The sequence below is a fragment of the Filicampus tigris genome, chromosome 1, assembly GCF_054856515.1.
Source record: "Filicampus tigris isolate MCC_2025a chromosome 1, RoL_Ftig_1.0, whole genome shotgun sequence".
Lineage (NCBI taxonomy): Eukaryota > Metazoa > Chordata > Actinopteri > Syngnathiformes > Syngnathidae > Filicampus > Filicampus tigris.
In genome coordinates, this window is record NC_141217.1 from 21,360,907 (window position 1) to 21,379,634 (window position 18,728).

The following is an 18,728-nucleotide window of genomic DNA, read 5'->3' on the forward strand; positions in this document are numbered from 1 at the left end:
CATCAAGTCTGGAAGTGTCTCAAAACCCACTCACGCTCTCATCCTTAACATATTCCGTATGTTCCTGGCAGGATTTACGGTCTCATGCTGGATCTATTAATGGGCGTCTTTCTGGCATCATTTGCATGACTCTCAGCTGTTGTTCTTCTTCAGAGCTTGAAAGTGTGCAACAAGGCCCTCATTGTCCTTCGTGACTTTGATTAATGAAGCACTCTCGCTTGATTGCACCCTTCGGATGACACTCATTTGCAAATACAGTTGAACACAGTCTGTTGCGCGACGCTAGACGACCTCTCATTCGATCAGCTTAACTCATTCACTGCCATTGACGAATTTACTTGTCTTTTCACAGTCCAGCCATTCAATCTTAGGAACTTATTATTCTTGTCATATTTTTTCAAACGTTAGGGTAAAAGAGGGTCTGAAAATGTCTGGCAGTGAATGAGTTAAGAATCAAGTTTGTAACAAATCAGAATGGAAATAGTAATCATCTGTGACAGAAGACACAGACCTACAGACCGCCTAAGCTATAAAGAAGTTAGATCAAATTCCAAATCGTTTGACCCGATGATTACACTGTAAATCGTGGGATTTCATCATAGTCATAGGGAATCGTAGTTTTATTTGGAGGATATCATTTTTTCGGTTCCTAAAAGTAATTGATAGTTCAACATTTTCAAAGAATTGTCTAGTCTTCATCAATTATGAAGACATTTTTACATCATTATCCTAATTTTAAAATCGAACAATATTCTCTTCCTGTTCGATATGACTCCGATTTGTTGGAATTCAAGAAAAGAATAGTAAGAAATATTGAAAAATAATGTCATTTATCCTTAAGGGCAAAGCAGCTTCATTTTACTCTTGTTTTAAGGACAATGTTTTAAGTACAATTTTAACATTCTTAAGTGGCATCCAAGTGTTGAAATAATTGACTGACATGAATACAATGAGTAAAACATTTTCTTTCATGTATATCCAAATTGTGTGACCATGTATTTTTCTCCAGTTTGTGATGGAGAGAAATCATGTGGTTTGACAGACTTGTGTTGTGAAGCTCCTAGCATCACATGTGTGATCCACACAGGTCCAACGAAACAGATGCGTAGTTAACATGGCGGCTTCCCTTGGTGTCCATAATTAGAGCCTGGTGTTGGTGTAATAACAGAGGGGTGGAGGCGGGCACATTGCTCTCTCTAATCTCCACCTTCTATTTATTGTCCTCGTCATCACCAACATCGTGACACTGACAGTCGCAGCCTGATGCAATTTAGCTTGCCGCATGTACAAGGTTGAGCTAGCAGCAGCACTTTCTTCCCTTGGAAGAACCAATGTGCTTAGTTTTCAGCAGTGTCCAGCTCCAGTCCTCAAGGGCCGCTTTCCTGCCTGTTTTCCAGCTCTCCTTGCCGCATCACACCTGATTTAAATGATCGGCACATCAGCAAGCTGAAGAAGCTGAAGAAGCTTGATAACAATCATGATCTCTTGAATCAGGTGTGTTGCAGCAGGGATAGATGGAAAACAGGCAGGACACCGGCCCTTGAGGACTGAGTTTGGACACCCCTGGTTTAGGGGTTTTCGATGTGTGTATGCAATATGCCCATTCTGAAATTCTGAAATTTCTCAACATTTCTTGATGTCAAAGTTCTCACAAGCTCTGCAAATTGATTTCCTCTGATTTAATTGAGGACAATGGCGACTATATGTATTGGTTTATACTAGGTAGGAACATTTAAAAGTGATGCAAACGATGTGACGGTCTTGGAGTTTCAGTCAAGTCTTGACCTGATGTAGTACCTCCAGAACTGACCTATGAGAGGCAGCAATTTGCCGCAGTGCATCCGGACTGCTGGAAAATGCAACCAAGAAGCTAAGCTTAGTTGGTAGTTTAGCTGGTAATTCGGTATATGCGCAACCTACTTCCGCATTCGGCAAAACCTGTAAAAACACTTCCTTCTCGCTCAAGCTAATTGCAAAGGGGATATAACACACGTGGGAACTTTAAACATCTATGATGTCTCTTTTAAAACAATTCAAACAAACAAAAGATGTCGCCACAGAGCCACTAAAAATGAGGACAGTTGATATTTAGACTTCGTGTTTACATATAGGCCTATCTAAGTTTTGTCGGAATGCATCAGCCATAAAATTTCTTTCTTTCTTTCTTTCTTTCTTTCTTTCTTTCTTTTTTTCTTTCTTTCTTTCTTTTTTTCTTTCTTTCTTTCTGTTTTTATTTCTTTCTGTCTTTCTTTCTTTCTTTTTTTGTTAGCCTAGCTAGCTAGCAAGTTTAGCTTCAAACAATCATGTCTGCCTTGCTAGTTATTGTGGCATAGACAGGAAGCCCGCTAACCCGTTGTCTGTTTGGTCACGTGACTTTCCGCATATACCACATTTCACTGTGTTGGTGGTTCCAACTCTTCTCCTTGTCATTTATTTTACGACTTGAAGGACACATTCTAATCCGAGTCAGGTTTCTTCCTGATTGACAATCATGAGTCCACGTTTTTATTCTTTTGTGTTGACCACACTGAACTGTAGTTTTGACTTAACATTTCAGATTCTCTACTTTCTAGTACAGTTTGTAACGTTTATTACTGCCTTCTCCACAATTTCAGCTGAATAGTACCATCACAGGCGATGGGAGTTGGCATTTTAAAGACAGTGCTAGAATAATGCGGCCTGTGCCCGGCTTAAGTCTTTTTGCATTTTAACGACGCTGCCTCTCTGGTTTCAATGGGGTGGCGTAGCGTGTGGGGAAAGTGTGGCCCGCCACAGAGCGCTGTGATGTGGGACGGCGGCGAAATCGGTGAGCTTGCAGCCACATGCTTCATGCCGCAAGTTTGTATCCTTCCCTACGGTCGTTTCCTCCTGTGACGTCGCAAACACAAAACATATGCGTGCCGGCACAGCTGGCTAAGGAGCGTGTGCGTGAGCATCTGCTCCTATCATTAGCTCACTAGGTCGTCCCATTGAGCAACTACAGTGTTTGGGATCATCCGTCCGTAATCCTATAAATAAAAGAGAGGGGCTGTGATCCAGGTGTGTGTCGGAATGTCATCAGTCATTGGACACGTTGCATCATGATACACTCATCCTCATGTCTGCTTTCAACACATGTGATTTATTATCCAAGCAATTCAAAAAAGAAATGTGGGGCTTTTATGTTAAATAAATAAATGTTTTTTTTTGTTTAAATGTGTGTTTCAGGCTCAGATTCTGCTGGATTGCGGAGAAGACAACATCTGCGTCCCCGATTTGAAGCTGGCAGTCCACGGGTGAGTCTTTCATTTCCTCTCACATTTCTTGGAATCCATATATGATTGATGGGGAAATACACTAGATTCCCCAAAATACCAATTGGAGTGAAATTTGAAATCTCAATTAAGGATCAAGTACAATGATATGAACATTGTGTTTGACAACTACAGTAATCCAATGCATCATTGCTGTTCACAAATTCATCGATTCACGTTTTTTCTGTGGAACCTATCCCCAGCGCTTCTCTGAAAAATGTACCTTTTGCTGTTTTGTCTCGCAAGAAGCTTTCATAGCACTGTTCAAATACAAAAATTGTACTGGTGTAACATTGGTATCAAAGAAATATGTTGAAGTGACAGCTCGACTGAAGGTGAGGAGCTAACTTTAGCCTGGGTTGTTAGTGGAAGTTACTTACAATATTTGCCGCATTTGTAGCTTATGTACATGTTCTTTTCTGGTGCATTTCTTTTCAATATCAAATGATCTGTAAGCCATTATTTTTAAGGTTAATACTGTAAAAGAATTTGGTACAATTAGAAACATTTCAAAGCGATGCAACAATTCCTCAGATTTTTTTGTTGCTAATTATAGCAGGCCTACACTATCTCCCGTGATTAGTGTGGGATAACTGTGCAGTGCTATCCAACACAAAGATCAATGAATGAAGGGAGAGGGGAAAAAAAATCACCTTTGCCAACTTTGGACGGATACGATTGTGCTCAGTCCAAAATAAGACCAAAGTTTGAACTTATGGGCACATGCTCTTCCCACTCGGCCAAAAACCTAGTTGTAACTATGAAACTCGATCGTGATTTTCTTCTCCTCCTCAATGTAACAACACATATCTTCTTCTACTACTCAGTGTAACTACACGTATCTCCATACGAGGACCCACACTGCCACCAAGTGGCCAGGTCGTGCACAGCTTGACTAGCGCTCCATCAAATGCACACACACACACAGGGCAATACATAAGGTGTCGAAAGTATTGATAGTTCATCAACGTATCGATACTTGGCATAAAAAGTATCACGATACAGCGCAAAACAATATTTGTTTTCCCAGCCCTAATATAAATGATATGAAAGTGTACATTTACTACACCACTACTGAGTTTTACTATATGCATTCCTTGCATATGTTTAAATGATTTTAAACCCCTATATTAGCTGACAAAGAGGAATCAAAAGATGGTTATGGAGAAGACAGTTTTTCTAGGTCATTGTGTAAACTTACTCTGCACGTGCTGATATGACTTGGCCCCTGATGGATGTAACACACAACCTTGGTCCAGTCTCACTCTTAGTGTTTATTTGGAAGTGCATGCCTTATTCACATTCTGAGAATTTGACGAAGTGAATGGCTTTGGCCCATACAGTACGCTTTTAGTGTATTCGTGTTAACTTCAATGTTCAAAGGAAAGATAAGATACAAATCAACCGTTTGCACTCAATCCTGACTGCATCTGTTTTTTCTTCTTGCCTCACTGCTAACTTAAACACACCAAAAGTCAAGCGTCAGCGTTTCATCACGAGGAGTGGGTGCACGACGGCCTTTAAAAACGGGAAGCGCGTGCGTTTTACAGGTGCTATACGGCAAACAGGAGACAGGCAAATTGTCGGGAAATGTGAGCGCCGCGTGCCAAAAGTCCAAAGGTCCCGCCTGATGCAGAGGTTGCCACACGCTGCTCTGAGAAATCTGTTAGCATTTTCCTCCTCCCTGATACTCCCTTCTCCGCTCTGTCATTTTGATTTCACATTCCTATATTTATCTGCCTTCTGCATGTATGGGCGACCCCTTGCATATGGAACAACCTGCTGTGGGTGTATTGAAAGTACAACTCCAGAAAAGTGCGATTAGCGCAATCAGGACCATGTCCGAATATTTGGGCCTGCTGTGTTTGGGCCAAGGGCTAATGTGACGGCCATGATTTTCGTGGAATTTCAGCCATATGCAAAAAAAAAATAAAAGGGGCCATAATTCCTGCAGTGTTGTTTCTTGCATTGGGCTGCCAAAGCACACAACCTGTTGGAGCAAGGGGTCCCTCAGGGAGGCTTCCCAGTGTTTACTAATTTGGAACCGTTGTTTGGTTTTGAAAAAAGTGCAACGAGAGTTAGAAGGCGACTACAGCTGACTTAGAGGAGGACTGCTCGCCAGCTCTCCCTTTATGAGAGCAGACACTAATTAGAAGCATGTGCGTGACCCCTCGGTATGGAATTCTTCATTGTTCCAGGGAAGGGAGGAGGCAGAATGGGAGCGGCGTTGTTATATGGTCACAACGTTGTGTGCAGTGTAGACTTTACACAATCAGGATTTTGCAGCCGATCAGCGAGTTGAAAAAAAAAAAAAAAATCATAACGCATCCGATCAGATGATGGACTAGTCTATCCAATATACACATTTTTATTTACTATACAGTCGACTCCCGCTATTACCGGGGGGGCTGTCGCCAATTTTGCAGCAAGGTACATAGTCCACAGCCTTGTAGTACTCATCTGTTGATTAGGATGTCTTTTTATTTTTATATTTTTATTTATATTTCTATATTTTTCTGTTTCCACCCCCACCAAAAAGGGACCTGTGTTTACATATGACGAGCTGACATCTGTTCCGCACATTTACAGTATTGGCCTGGTAACTCCATTTGACCCCAATTAGTAATCATTTATTCCCTTTGCTGGCTCCTCAGAGACAGGAAGGAAGTGTACCTGGGTGATGACAACGCCCTGACCTTGACTTTCAACGCCAGGAATGAGGGTGAGGGTGGCGCGTACGAGGCAGAGCTCTATGTGGTGCTGCCACCCGAGGCTGACTACAGCGGCATCGCCCGTAATAACGAGGTGAGCGCACGTGCGTTTCCAAATAAAAATGAAAAGCACTTTGCGGAATTCCTTTGGCATGCTCGCACATTTTCCTCCACGTGTGGCCCACAGAGCTTGACCCAGCTGACCTGCAGCTACGACACCGAGAACCAGACCCGGTACCTCAGCTGCGATCTGGGAAACCCCATGAAGTCTGGCACCAGCGTAAGGGCGCCGTGGCTCGGCACTTCTTTTCCTCTAACGAGCATGTTTTATGGCGATTAAAAAAAAATGACGTAACATCTCAGATTTGCTTTCGGTTGCGGAAAAGTCAAATTGTCATCCGGAGACAAGCTACACAGGAACAGTCAGCAATTTTTAGGAAGTGCTTTGCCAGATCTTTTGTTTAAACCCCTTTTTAACACACTCATAGTGGAGCTTTTTTTTGGCTTCAACTTTAGTTTCTCCATTCGAAATAATGGGACTTGACTTGAACAGAATTAACCAGCCATTCATTTTCTCTTTAAAGCTGCAGATAAGATGGAGCCATCAGCCAATCGTAGAGCACATACTCATTCACACTCACATTCACACCTATGGACGATTTATAAAGTCTTCAGCATAGCAAAATGTTTTCATTCATGTTTGACTTCTCCCAGTCTTTTGCTTCTCCTTTGTTGATATGAATTCAACAAATAAAAAATCATTGTAACTAGGGTCGGGCAATTAATCGAAATGTATTTGTGCTTTCAATTTTCGCTTCTCATGATCATAAAAACATCATGATAGAAGAAAACCGATTAATGTGCCAAACAACGTGGTATGCTAGTTCCTGTGCAGTGGATGCACCCTGAATGCACTGCATATTCGTCTGCCCTCCGTGAGTGTGCATTAAGCTGTTTTTTGACACCTCGGTTGTAGTATACTGTAGAATTAAAGACACAACAAAAAGAATGAGACACATTGTATATTTAAATACAAGAAATAGTTTGTTGTGGCTGCAACGCCAGCTTAATGCTAGCATTCAATGGAAAACCCAATTAACAGGCTAGCCAAAGTTAGCATGAGACACCACAGAAGGGATTTACCTTCAAACAACACAAATGCTGTAGGAATATAAACAGACATAGACAGACAAATATAACAATACTCTTTGTGTTATTTTATCCAAATCTGTGATAAATGAGTTGTACTAATAAAATGCACAATTTTCTTCTTGTACTTTTTAAAAAAGTCTTCATGTAAGTGTGATTTTATGTTGCTGATGATGAATGGTCTCCTCAGCTTTGGGCAGGTCTTCGTTTCACGGTGCCTCGGCTGAAAGACACGCACAAAACAGTCCAGTTTGAGCTGCAGATTCGCAGGTATTTCTCCAACAGTTAAAAAGTCCCAAACCTCGTTTTCTGGTCCTGAGGTCATCTTACCGCAATCTCTCTCTTGGCGTCTGCAGTAAGAACGAGAACAACTCCCACAGTGAGGTAGTCTCTTACAAGTCGGAGGTGGTTGTCCAAGCTGAGGTCATCCTGCAAGGGTGAGGAGGAGTCCCTGGGCCTCAAGAAAGTTTTTGGTGCCTCACCAAGCATGTTCTCACTCCCACCTTCTCTCTCTCTCTCTGATTCTTTTTTTTGTAGGGTGTCTCGCCCAGATAAGGTCTTCTTCCCACCGGCCAACTGGAAGGTGACCAAGAACTATGAAGTGGAGCAGGAAGTGGGGCCAGCAGTGGAACACATCTATGAGGTAAGCACTTCTTTCCGCCCTTCCCACCTTCTTGCGACACATCCAGACAAGACTCTTTGCTCTCTCCCATCGCTCTTTCCTTCCCCTTCAAAGCTTGTCTCGATTAGTAGAAATAAGAGACAAAACACTGATTCTCAAACTCGTGGTACATGTTACAAGTATGATCATACAACCTTGTTAATGCTAAGTGGCTAATGCTAGCTGGACAGACACATTTTTTGTGATTGATTATCAGCTTTGTTTTGATTATAAAATATGTATTTATAAGTTAATTGCCACTGTGGCTACCCCGTCATAGTTTGTGTTTATCTAATTGGCCTGTCATGTCCTGTTACAAACAGTTTCTGTCTGCTCTTTGTGATATAGAGGAATTTGTGGAATTACTGAACACAAAAAAAAAAAAAAATCCATGAAGGCTTCGGCTACTATAGTATATAGTGGAAAGTTTTACTACCCTTATTTGTTGATGTATCTGAGCTTTGACGACAACATATTTATTTTCCTGCTTGGTTACCATCAGGCCATCATCGAAGCTAATGTTGACGCGAGAAATAACAGTGCCGTAGTATCATCTTAAATCCAGCTGCTCCAGTTGTTGACACTGCAATTGGGTGTTGTTTTCCAGCTGGTGAACAACGGGCCCAGTCGGATCAGCCACACCCTGCTGGAGCTGCGTTGCCCCCTCGCTGCCCACGGCCACGATCTGCTTTACCCGCTGGAGTTCTCCACCGAGGGTCCCGTCAACTGCACCTCCAACAGCAACATGAACCGACGCCAACTCAGAGTGAGTGCAAGCTACACACATGCACATCTGCTCAGATTCTGACCTTCCCGGGCTTACACAACTTTTTAAGACCTCCCGCTGATTGCCGGCGGCGGTATGATTAAGTGTCCGCCAGCCTGCCAGCCCCACCCAAGACGGTCACCCCCTCCAGCGCTTTGATGAACCACCTCGGTGGCAGTAAACTCAAGTCATCTTTGACAGCCGGCGGTGTGCCCCCCTCCCTCCAAATATGAGGGAGTTGTTTGTGTTTACAGATGTTAGGCAGAGCTCATCTGTGTCCTCTTTTGGGTAGAGCCGGCTACGCTTCCATGCGTCTGATTAATGGCACGCTGACATCGGGGCCTCCGAACGGGAGAATAAGGGTGGCGTCGGGTCGGGCGACCCGTGGCAAATGTGTCATTCTTGTCTTTCCCTTGCAGCTCCAACACACGGCAACAGAACCGCCTCATCTGGCCCTGAAGGCCCATGAGCACCGCGTGGAAAGGCGGGACGCACACAGGAACACGCTCGCGCACTTGACAAACCTGGTAAGGTAGCCTCACTTTCTCTGACAGGGCCTGACATTAAAGAAGGGGAAATCAACCCAAACATATTTTGTTCAAGAATATGTTCCCAGCACGGCCACTAGTTGTGATGTCATTTTCAGTCGACAGAAGTGACAAAATGGCCGCCCCCTGAGATGGCTAAAAACGGGTGGATTTTGCTGCTTAACTCATATTCCACAAACGCAATATTTATCGGAATACCTTGTTTGAACTAGTGGGTTTGCATAGAACATATCCTGATTGGGTTGACTTTCCCTTTAAGCTTGTCAGGCCACCACAAGTTCTGGAGACCCTGCCAGAAGCGGCACTGGCCCTGGTTTACAACAATACTTCATGAAATTCATAATTATGTATGTAGGCCTACCTGTGAATGAAATAGTGACACATATGTGGTCTCAGCGGCCAAAATGCACTTAAGTGCGGGCGATCAAGGCAGCTGCTTGAAAGAAATATCCACGCTCTCCAATCCCTAGTATAAATTGCGGAGACCCTGCCAGAAGCGGGACCGGCCCTGATTTAAAACAATACTCACCGAAATTCATAATTATACATGAAAGCCTAACTGTGGATGAAATAGTGAACCACACAGTGGCCAAAATATGCGTGAGTATGTAGCGTACACTTTGTCAGTGAACGGTAGTGATGGAATGTGCGCGGCGGGGGTAAAAAAGGCAAAGATAATTGATCCATTTAAGTGGATCAAACAAAATATTGAATAAACAATATTAAAAAAGCAATCTGTACATCAGTAAACAGCACTTTGAGTTGCATTCTTTTTGTATGAAAAGTGCTATATAAATACATTTGATTTGATTTGATAAACTTGTGTTGGGCCAAGACAGTCACGTGGTGGCCCCCGGGCCACCAGGAATGTCAGACCCTGTCTAAATTCCATGCGTGTGATGTGGTAGTCGAAAGTGTTCACATTTATTAAGGAGACATTATGCGGTGCAAAGTAAAACTGTTCCTAGGTGTTTTATGGTATGCTTATACTGCTGGGCCAATTTTCAGATTTGTCCTGTTGTCGTAACTAATAATAACTGTCTGGAGGTGGGGCCCCATTCACATATAGTTCTGGGTGCATACAGGCACCATTGATGGCCCCAGCTGCACGTCTCCTGTGTGGGTACCTGCTTCAAGTAAAGACATCTTTGTGTGTGTGTGTGTGCGCGTGGGTGTGCGTGGGTGTGTGTGTGTGCATAGGTTGGCGTCCTCAACTATGCCTGTCCAGCATGTACGCATGCTTTGTCGACGTTCAATGCGTCTTTGTCTCTCTAAAGAAGGATGTGTCCTCTTTGAGAAGTTCACACTTGAATTCCAGAATTGGTCACGCAACTGAAGATATATTGTGTTGACTTGTTTGTAGAAAATATGTCGACGGTGATAGCAGGAAACAATATTTTGTATCAATTGAATTGTTGCATCAAGAGCCGTTTGACCTTCAACTTTTGCTACCTTTGCAAGTTCATGTCTTGCTTGCAGTAGTTTCGTAGTGTATCGTTTGATATTAAATCAGAATTCAAACCCTTCCCGCTTTGTTCTAACAACATCTGTGACTTAATTACTTACTTTTGTCAAAATATGCCATTGATCAGACATTAAAGTAGGCTTTTACTCTTAACCGTATTTCTTTGTCTTGATGAAATCATTGAAACTAGAGTTTCGCAATTTTTCTAGGATTTTGTTCCATTTCATCACAACAGAACCTCGAGAAGGCTCATGGAATGATATGACCTTTGAAGTACGCAAACCACGTCATTTTAGGTTCAATGTCGACTTAAATCGAATAGGATTCTTGCGATGACATATGACGGTAGAGCCAGAAATTATTTGCTAGCTTATTCGATATAAAGCATACTTGAAAATTAATACGATACAGATGTATAATTCTAACAAGAAACATGTATGGATATGTTGGCATATCAACAAACCTTTTTTTGTTGTGTTTTGTTTTCAAGAATCAGTAATCGAAAAGCAAAGCAGGAACCACATTCATTCACCAACAACCGCGTCGTCTCCTGCTGTTCCTTTTAATGACGTTTCGGGAACAACTTTAACATTGGCGACCTTCACATCCTGACCACAGAAGCCCACTAGCGAGGATGTGTTGGACTTGGCACTGCAAAACTCTCATGCCCTTCCCATAGATCTCTCATTTTCCTTTTTTATTTTTTTATTTTTTTTTGGGACTCTCTTGCCGTGGGCACCGAGGAGGTTTGAGGGGCAGGATGTGGCTCGATAGCCCGCCTGTCTGTTTGATTAGCCTTAATAAGTCTGTCTCACTTCGGGGTCTCCTCCTGCTGTGTTTACCCTTGTCAGCCTTCTTAAGTGAACCAAAGAGCTCCTGCGGGAAAGCCGCTGAAACCTCTGCATCTGGGGGTGGTCTGCCTCCATTGCGTGGGGCCCATGTGTTGGGCACTAAGCTGATTTGTGGGAGCCTCATTAGAAAATCTTGAGGAGAAATAAACTGGTTTCAGCACTTGGGCTGTAATGTGAAAAGGTTTCTTTTTTCTCTCTCTCTCTCTTTTTTTTTTTTTACAGTCAGATGACATTCCTTCCAATCTAATTTGAAGCAGGCATGGATAAGGGTTCTTAACATTGGACTCTTGTATTTATTTGACCTGCAGCATTAATGTGGCTCCCATTTGTTTTACTTGAATTTTTTTTTAAAAATACTTTACCCTTTGTGTGTCCTTCAACCTGTCAGCAGACAGACGTGTTTTGCATGTGACCTTGAATTTACAGTGAGTTTAACAGTCTTTGGCCAAACAAAATGAATTCCAGGATGCTAGTTGACAGCTGATTTGTTGTGATGATTTTCTCATAGCAGAGGATGGATGTAAAAAAATCTGTTCCGGGTTCAAATAGTTGCTGTCATCTACACTTTATCAACTACGCATGTGTTTGTGAGTAACTATATGATTTTAAATGGCAAACATGTAAAAACATGCTACGCAACCCTAAACTGTAAACATAAAAACATTCAAAGGCGGTGATTAGAATCAGAGGCGACTCACACAGTTTTAAAACATTAACTGTCATAAATATGTTTAAAGAAAGTTGACCACTGTTATTAGAAAAAAAAAAATCCATGAAGCAGTCGCTCACTTCAAGTGTGTATTTTCTTTCTTTTTTTTTCTTTTAACACCCTTATTGAGGCTGCTTTTGGAGTTTTGCAAAAACACAACTTGACTTTAGAGGCATATTTTTCCTGAATGTCAAATTATACAAACTCAAGGCAGTAAAATGGCATTTGACTTGAGAGGTTCCATAGTAAATCATCACCAACTATTGGCCTGGTATGCATAGCAAAATGTTTTTAGTTGTTGCGGGTCTGTGAGAACGCTGCCCTCTGCATAGTATATAAAACGTTTCAAAAATGCAAATTGTGGCCCAACAGGGAGCTTGTCTGCCTCTTGGTTCAATATTGAATCCTGTGTGGTGCAGGTTTTCCCCTTGCTTATGTGGCTTCCTCCCACATTGCCAAAACATGCACGTTAGGCACATTGATGACTCTAAATTGTCCATAGATGTGAGTGTGAATGCTTGTTTGTTTGCCTCTCGCCCAAAGTCGGGTCGGACGGGCTCCAGCATCACCCATGACCTGCTGTAGAAAACACAACACGGTCCAAATTGTTATGAAAATGATGGTTTTTTTTCCTAATTTTTTTTAATTTATTTTTTTATTACAGTCAATGCAAATGGCACTCATCATAATTTTCAAATCAAAAGCTGGAACGTGGTAGAGTTCTGAGGTGTGAACTTAAAAGCCAAGTGAAATGCATCTAATCATCATGTGTTGCTTGTGTTTTGTGTAGTCCTGCTCCAATGTGGACTGCTGGGCCCTGCAGTGCCAAGTGGGTCTCCTGGAGAAAGGGACCACGGCCATCCTCAAAGTGCGCTCCCGCGTCTGGGCGGAGACCTTCATGGAGGTTTGTGGAGCATTTTTTTCCCTTCTACTGTGTGACGGACGAGAGGTGGTGTTGTTCTTTTCGCATCGCGCCCGGCACCACCACCCTTGTATCCTTCTGCAGTGAATTAACGGCAGTTATTCATTACAAGCATACACAAAGAAATGAGGCGCCGGCAAGTTTCAGCATTGGTTCGGGATCAGTTTTTCTAAGCAGTACAAATCATGAGATCGGCTGTGGGCTGACAGTTGTGACTTATCAACACTCAACAAAATTATGAACGCAACACTTGTTTTTACTCCATTTTTTATTACGGGATGAACTCAAAGACCTAAAACGTTTTCCACGTACACAATATCACCATTTCTCTCAAATATTGTTCACAAACGAGTCTAAATCTCCTTTGCCGAGATAATCCATCCCACCTCACAGGTGTGCCATATCAAGATATCTGGACAAAGGAGTCCTCACCATCACGGATTTCGACTGGCTTTTGAACAACATTTGAGGGAAATGATGATATGGTGTATGTGGAAAAAAGTTTTAGACCTGACTGTTTTAGATAAAAGTGTTGCGTTTATATTTTTGTTGAGTGTACTTGTCATGTTTGCGCGGGGCTGTCAGGGACATCATTCAAGATGACCTCTTCCACTACTACAGACTCTCTACGCATACTACTAAAACATTTTCTAGTCACACACAAACACGACTGAAATGCTCTCACATAGCACTGTTTTTGTCTGACCCAGTACAGTGTGTTTAATTGCACACTCAAACATGAGCCAACCTGGGATAGCGCAAAGAGGAAGTTACCCGATCTCTGTCGCCACCTAGTGTATAATACTAACATTACATGCGTGTTGTTTCCCTTGCAGAGAGCGTATAAGCAATATGTGCTGGAATGCCTGGCCAGATACAGTGTGAAGACCATGCCCTATGCCATCCTGCCCAAACACGTTCCCAGTGGACACAAAAAGGTATTTAGAATGCTTATTCACCAATTTACGGGGGCTGACTGGTGATTTCATATGTTAATTAAAAGAGAGAGTCCAACTCACTGGAAATCGCCTTGTTAGTGCTATTATGTCAGTCGATGCACATCATATAAGATTGATTTAACTCAAGCTCTTATTTAGGAGAGTGATGAATATACTATAAAACATTGTTGGATACATTGGTAGCTGTAAGAACTCAAACGTTGATAAAACATAACATGCGTTCTTCAAAATAATCTATGCATGCATTTACTTCATACGCTTAAGTTGTTTATTTTTTGAGGATATGTTCTTTTGTATGGTCATTTAATTTTTAGAGAAGTGAAAAAATATTTTATCACCCATTATATGTTGTGCTGAGTCAAATTTTATGACTTGACTTGTGACTTAAACCGAGATGCGAAGCGAACCGTGGATTTAGTGAACGGCTCTACCCCCAACACGGAGTATAGTAAAATAATGATATTGTAGTCGACTTCTAACGTACAGTAGATCAGTTCTTGAACAGCCCGTGTTCCCCCAGTGAAGAACTACACTAAGTGTGCTGATTTGGTCTTCAGGTGGTGACCCCAGTGGTGTGGAACAAGCCTGACATTGAGAACTCAGTCCCGCTATGGATCATAATCTTGGCCATTCTGGCGGGTTTGCTGCTTCTGGCCTTGCTCATCTTCGTCCTGTACAAGGTCAGTGATGCGGCGGGGACGAAAAGAACCTATCCAAGGTCTGTCGTCGCTGAACTGTTGCTCCATGTCCTTGCGCAGTTTGGCTTCTTCAAGAGATCCCTCCCGTACGGCACCGCCATGGAAAAAGCCCAACTCAAACCGCAAGCTGCCTCGGAGGCCTGAGCGGCCCACGCTAGGCTCCCGCTAGCAGGGCCGCAGAACCACAGAACCAAGGCCACGTGATTGCAAGGGAGACACATGATGGAGGATTGCAAAGGAGCAAAGAAACGAGACCACTGGAACTACTAGACTGGCCAGAAGACAATTCCAGACGTACTCCCAACCAAATGAATGTTTGTTTCGTTTTGTATTTATGTTTGTCGGCACGTCGGTTGGCAAAATAGATCATTATGATCGATTCTTAGGTAGTTTATGGGGCTGACCTGTCCAGGATGCTCGCAGGATTGTGCCCAAATGCATGCTGGGAGAAGTCTCCAGCACCCCGGGACAGGTTAAGCGGGTATAGACAACCGCCAGGGCGGACGCTTCGAGTTTGTCCGTGGCGACGATCTCTCTGCCTCATGTCGGAGGACGGTGCTGCGTTGAGTTGTTTTTGCACTCAAAGAAAATCTACTGATTCACTTCCAAAGATGCCAAAGACTGACTGGCGAGTTCTCAAGTCGCCTGCTACTGATCGCTTTGCTCGTTCGCCGGAACCTCTGACTAGCTCGAGATGGGACTGGAACTGGACGACCTTGAAGCCTCGCTTTAAAAGTTCCACCAGAGAACGTTTTTGTACTCTGAAAAGTCACGATGCCTCGAACCAGAGCCTTGTACCTGACAATCAGCAGCATTGTAGCCTAGACAGAGGGTTTGTGTCGGCAACCGGTTGTTGCTATTTCTGCAAGTGTGAAGGAGCCTGTTTTCAGCTTGGTGTTACTGTGACATATTCTATTTATGACCCTTCTGACTAAGAGAAAAAAAAAAAAAAATCAGCCCACTACCAAAAGACTGCATGACTGAACTTGATCAAGACAAGTGTTGGGATTGTTTTGTTCAATTTACATTTCAGTCTTGTTCTTGGACTTTGACATGCAAATACTTTCTGACTTTTGAGTGTGGTAATGGACGTGCATTTGTGTGAATGGTATATTTATGAATGTTTGTTTTATTGGATGAACTCTTCCAGCGCTCCCACTGATAAGTCCTGGTTAGCCCCACGTATTAAATAAAGCCTTGGATCAAGAATGAACAAATTACGGTCCAAATATACATATTGCCGTACTGTTAGGTGTAGATATATCATGATACTGTCAAAATGCAGAGGCGGGCATTTTACTTAATTATGCTGGTCCATCATTTGTCAGCGGTCAGGGTACCCGTTCATCATTTGTCAATCCGTCATTTTTCGGGATTGTCAGTTCCTTAGGCAGTCCGTCAATTAATCCGTCAGTAGTCTGTCGGCCCCTCCCAAAAAACGTCCGAAAAACGCGTGTATGCCAGTGACGGATTAACGCCACTGACTGACTCGTTTAGTGACGATTCCACCGACGGATGAAAACCCACTTCCGTCATTCACAAGTCCGTCATTTTTAAAAGGCGTCCCGCCATTCGTGAATGGTCAGCAAAACGGGCGTCCGTCAATGACGGTACGTCAGTCTGATGGAATGCCCACCTCTGTCAAAATGTTCCAAATGCCATTAGATCGTGGTCAATGTGCATTCAACATGAAAACTATTGTCATTGATGTAGAAAATACCACAATACCGTTGCCATTAAGATCATATCGCAATTGATGTACAGGTTTCGTGATACTATTGTCATTGATGTTGAAGTATTGTAACATTATTGCCATGATGGCCCAGTTGTCATTATCTTGTCATCAATGTAGAGGTACCCTGATACTAATGCCAGTTTTGGTAGCACTGTTGTCATCATGATCCAATTATATTATCATCAGTCATTGACAGAAATATTGCAATGCTCTCATCAATTATGTAATAGTATTTATTTCAATACTATCGTTATTGGTGTAGAGGTATTGCGATACTATGATCCTAAGTATCATATTGTCATCCGAAAGGGACCAACCAGGCACTGGGAGCTTGTTTAGATGTGCAATATTTATATTCACACTTTTTTTTCCAAGTCATTGTTTTTTGGAGTTTTATTTGTGACAAGCCAGAGCTTTGTTAAGAAAGTGTCGTTTGCGATAAGCACATATTTCAGTGTTCAGGTTCGTCTTTGCGGATTCCACACTTTTTAATGAATTTGTCACCACTTTGTTGCACGGATGCAGAACACCAACCTCGGAGAGCTGACATGATGAATAATGCGCCGTATAGTTGCGTCTGTCCAAACATGACTGTTTGAAACATGGTTCGCGTTTGTTTGCTTCATTAAAACACCCCCAACACGTATGGTAGAGCGATGTCATGTTTTTGAAAACGCTTCCTAATGTCAAGCCATTATTTATAAGAACAGGGTGTTGCCTCCATAGCCCCCTGTGGTTACATCATGTGAAGGCCCTGCACCCCTCACCCTCTTTATTTTGAATTTTTGGCATGTGCTAGCCTTCTTTCTCTTCCAAAAAGACGTTGTACATATTTATGACTAGAATATTTCTGAATCCAAATGGTAACTTGTGAATTTTCTCACCCCATATTGGGGATTTGTGTTTTATTTTTGCTGGAGGGGGAGTGGGGTGCGTCCTGTAGGTCAATTTGTTCCTGTTATGAGTTCAAATTTTTACATTTCTACCTTGTATGATTTGTATTTTAAATAAACCGTTTCCCTTTTTAACAATTCCCCCAGTGGTTTAATCGAATTCACATCATAGGGAAAAAATAATTTATTAAGAAAAACAAATGTATGAAATATGCATATACAGTGCATGTACTGATTTATAAACATTTGTGCATCAACGACTGACCAAATAGTGTAAGGCTGAATGTGTTCCTCCGGCGTATTGTGAAATTGTGTGTGACTGCAGTGTACATGAAGTTACAGTATACGATAAATAACACAAACACAGTGGTGTGGTGGAAGGCCGTCAGTTTGATTCTGGTTCAACATTAAATCGTTTTCTCTCTTCCTTGAGTCACTCTCCATGACAACCAGCCTGGCAGCACCTCCAGAAGAGCTGAGTATTTGCTCGTAGAGTTTTTGCGTAGGTACGGGTGCTAGCATTCTAGTGTCCTCGATAGCTGCGTTAGTTTGCGCTGGCTGTCGATCACATTGAGGTTTTGAATGTAGTGCTGGATGATGCTGGGACTGCGCAGAGGGAGGGCGTGGTCTGAGTCTGTAAAGGTGGACAACAACAAAGCAAGACAGTCAACAATGGTATTGTTCTTATTAGCTGGTTCATCTAAAAACTAAAGATGTGAGTTGCAAGGAATGGAACCCCCTTTTTCTTTTTTAGCATGTCGCCCATGTACCAAGGGCAGTCATTCACAAAGTGTGGTACGCCACTAGTAGTACTAGTAGTAAGCAGACTCCCTCTAGCTGTAAGATAAAGAATTACTCCATGAATACAGTTCAGTTGTATCTAACTCAAGCGCAATTCATGTGCGTAATGTTACAGTGGCTTAATAATACAATTACTTATACCAAAAAAAAACCCCAAAAAAACCCACATGTTTTCTGTCGAACACATAGGCCTACTATGCTACTCCATTTTAATGTTGGTCCCGATGGTAATGCTCAAAGAGCTAATAAGTATTTCTTTTAGGTGGTAGTTGATGTAAAAGGTTGGAGAACCACTGTCCTAGGATACCTGCTCTTGATTGGGTCTCATTTGGCTTAATTCCCTAGTAGAAGTAGTACAAAGTACAAAGGGGATTACTGTATAACAATTGCATTACTTAATCGTAATCTTTTTTGTAAAATATATTTTCGATATATTTAGCTTAAAGAGCAATTATGAATACAAAAGAGAAAATAATTTCATTTAATCACGAACGACAAATTTGGTTCCTTTTTTAATAATAATCAACATTTTCTATTTCTTAAACTTACATTGTGCATGGCAGCTGG

The 18,728-nt window shown here is 42.3% G+C and overlaps 2 protein-coding genes across 5 annotated transcripts in view; one reads left to right on the forward strand and one right to left on the reverse strand.

Annotated features, from left to right (window-relative positions):
* Positions 1–17,784, forward strand: part of itga5 (integrin, alpha 5 (fibronectin receptor, alpha polypeptide)) — a 48,860-nt gene extending 31,076 nt beyond the window's left edge. Inside the window, exons 19-30 of one of the 2 annotated variants that reach the window (XM_086026272.1) lie at positions 3,208–3,275; positions 5,948–6,098; positions 6,192–6,284; positions 7,344–7,423; positions 7,510–7,590; positions 7,691–7,796; positions 8,422–8,580; positions 9,000–9,107; positions 12,944–13,057; positions 13,912–14,013; positions 14,592–14,714; positions 14,793–17,784. In XM_086026272.1, the coding sequence (XP_085882398.1) occupies positions 3,208–3,275; positions 5,948–6,098; positions 6,192–6,284; positions 7,344–7,423; positions 7,510–7,590; positions 7,691–7,796; positions 8,422–8,580; positions 9,000–9,107; positions 12,944–13,057; positions 13,912–14,013; positions 14,592–14,714; positions 14,793–14,876 (1,269 nt within the window). In that variant the 3' untranslated portion in view covers positions 14,877–17,784. Of the gene's footprint in view, positions 1–3,207; positions 3,276–5,947; positions 6,285–7,343; positions 7,424–7,509; positions 7,591–7,690; positions 7,797–8,421; positions 8,581–8,999; positions 9,108–12,943; positions 13,058–13,911; positions 14,014–14,591; positions 14,715–14,792 lie in introns of both variants that reach the window. The other variant, XM_086026262.1, reaches the window with a different exon arrangement.
* Positions 17,530–18,728, reverse strand: part of rapgef3 (Rap guanine nucleotide exchange factor (GEF) 3) — a 51,396-nt gene continuing 50,197 nt past the window's right edge. For all 3 annotated transcript variants that reach the window (XM_086026302.1, XM_086026292.1, XM_086026282.1), the window contains exon 27: positions 17,530–17,994. In XM_086026302.1, the coding sequence (XP_085882428.1) occupies positions 17,876–17,994 (119 nt within the window). In that variant the 3' untranslated portion in view covers positions 17,530–17,875. The remainder of the gene's footprint in view (positions 17,995–18,728) is intronic.